At 28.0% G+C, this 1,899-nt stretch overlaps 1 protein-coding gene across 2 annotated transcripts; it reads right to left on the bottom strand.

Annotated features, from left to right (window-relative positions):
- Positions 1-330: 330 nt before the first annotated feature.
- On the bottom strand, positions 331-1,592 carry LOC132907622 (sentrin-specific protease 8-like). Of its 2 annotated transcripts, none has more exons than XM_060960875.1 (2): positions 1,440-1,592; positions 331-1,180 (listed from the first exon to the last, which is right to left on the bottom strand). In XM_060960875.1, exon 2 carries the CDS (start codon positions 1,143-1,145, stop codon positions 474-476), a length of 672 nt encoding a protein of 223 aa, XP_060816858.1. In that variant the 5' UTR covers positions 1,146-1,180; positions 1,440-1,592; the 3' UTR covers positions 331-473. The 2 variants fall into 2 exon arrangements, with proteins under 2 accessions (XP_060816858.1, XP_060816859.1); XM_060960876.1 differs by lacking the exon at positions 1,440-1,592 and adding an exon at positions 1,257-1,417.
- Between the last annotated feature and the right edge of the window lie 307 nt (positions 1,593-1,899).

Below are 1,899 nucleotides of genomic sequence, written 5' to 3'. Positions count from 1 at the left end.
TGAGTTTCGAGTCAATTCAAACGTACGCATATTTTCATATCAGAAATGAGTCATTTCCAGCAACTTCTTCATCGCGTCATACGCATGGCACAATTTTTAGTCCTCGTTATGGGAGTACCACGTTACAGAGTATCTGACTGTACAATACAGTATATCTATAAATTTAGGAATTGGTGTAACTGGTATTCTTTATTTCACCAATGTACATCAATGTCACCAACATATAAGTTGTGAATATATTATGTATTGACATATAATATAATATTCTATATACTATAACTATATACGTATATAAAATACAGGAATATGTAAAATAATAATACTAGTAAATATTAATATATTTGTAAATTTATTACCTACATCATAAATTCAACATAAAATTGTAAACAAATTATTTGATAATAGAATAGTTACAATATATTTGTACAAAAATAATTAAATGTAATAATTGTATATGTACATGATACTTATCATTAATTAGCAAGTGGTTTACGTTTAAGATCATTTATCAAGTTTAATAAATCTGTACGTTTTGTACGCACTAATTCTTTTACCTGGTCATAATTACATCCATTCATGTTTTCATTTTTCAAAATATGATTTGTAATAATATCTGCCAAACATAACACATAAACTCCACAATCATAACCATTGTCTTGTTGTGGACTATTTACCTCAACGAATCTCTTGTTAGGTTCATTCTTATCAAGTACGCAACTCATTACATTCTCTGCAAATTGTGAGGCGATACTACCATTATATCCTTTTGCCGAATCAAAATGATAACATGTTTTATCTCCTTTACAAAATATTAATAAACTCCAATGTGTTCCTCCAGCTGTATCTTTTTTATCACAGTTATTCAAAGGAAAAAGAATACATTTGCATTCTGATATACTAAAAGGATCCAAAAATATAATATATTGATCTGGTTCTGTCATTTTTAACAATTGTGTTAATTCAGGACTGATAAAGTAAAAGTCTCTTTTCTCATTCTTGTTAAATGTTTCATCCAGATATTCAAAATAAAATCCTATTATAACATCATTCAACCAATGTGATCCTTGAAGCAATTCAACATCACTTGCTCTCAGTAAGCAGTCGTAGTAGCTCAAAATAATTTCATTTGATGAGTCTGTTGCCATGTTGTAAAGCAATCAGAAACAATGCAGATGAAAATCTGTGGAAAGTTAAATTAGAATTATACTTAAAACCATACGATATAGCATATTCATGTGAAATAAATAGAAGCAAACCATTTAAGCTAATGTATTGTGATACAATAAATTAAATACTTAACAAATTAATGAAATTTAATGTATATTAACATTTTTAAATCGCAATGTCATTTATTCTATTGTTTTTAAGTAAATATTATAATATGTGAATAACTTTTCTGCTTTATGTTAGTATCATCTCCTGCATATTATATATATTACCATAGAAATTTAAAGATCTTTTTTAACAACTTTCTTCATCACTTTTGACATAACGAAAATCAAACCACCTTTGTTTCTTCTCTATGTACTAAATGTAAATTCGAATCCTTTCGTATCTTATAACGTATGTCATGTATAAATTAAAACATAAAATAGAGAAGAAACTTATATAATATAATAAACAAAATTTTCTTATGACAACAGTCTCACAGATGGCGCACATCCATTAAACATACTCTAGTTAGAAGTTAGAGGATTTGTTTTTATTTATCTCACGGTATACAATTTTTCATGTTTCGATTACATTGGCAACAATAACAAATATTCTACCTGATAATATCAAGTGCCTCACTCTGTAAAATATTTTCTTTTTGACTTTCCCGCATTTTATGACGAACCTTGCAGTTCTGCCACGGCGCAGCGCATTAAACGCCGCCATTTATGAGTCAATGCTTGTATT

This window comes from Bombus pascuorum, chromosome 6 (assembly GCF_905332965.1).
Source record: "Bombus pascuorum chromosome 6, iyBomPasc1.1, whole genome shotgun sequence".
Classification (NCBI taxonomy): domain Eukaryota; kingdom Metazoa; phylum Arthropoda; class Insecta; order Hymenoptera; family Apidae; genus Bombus; species Bombus pascuorum.
The sequence above is the reverse complement of the archived record's forward strand: the minus strand, read 5'-3'. Positions and strand labels throughout refer to the sequence as shown.

Excerpts from the sequence above, each read along its gene's own strand:
- LOC132907622 (XM_060960875.1), bottom strand. The coding sequence starts at position 1,145 with ATGGCAACAGACTCATCAAATGAAATTATTTTGAGCTACTACGACTGC.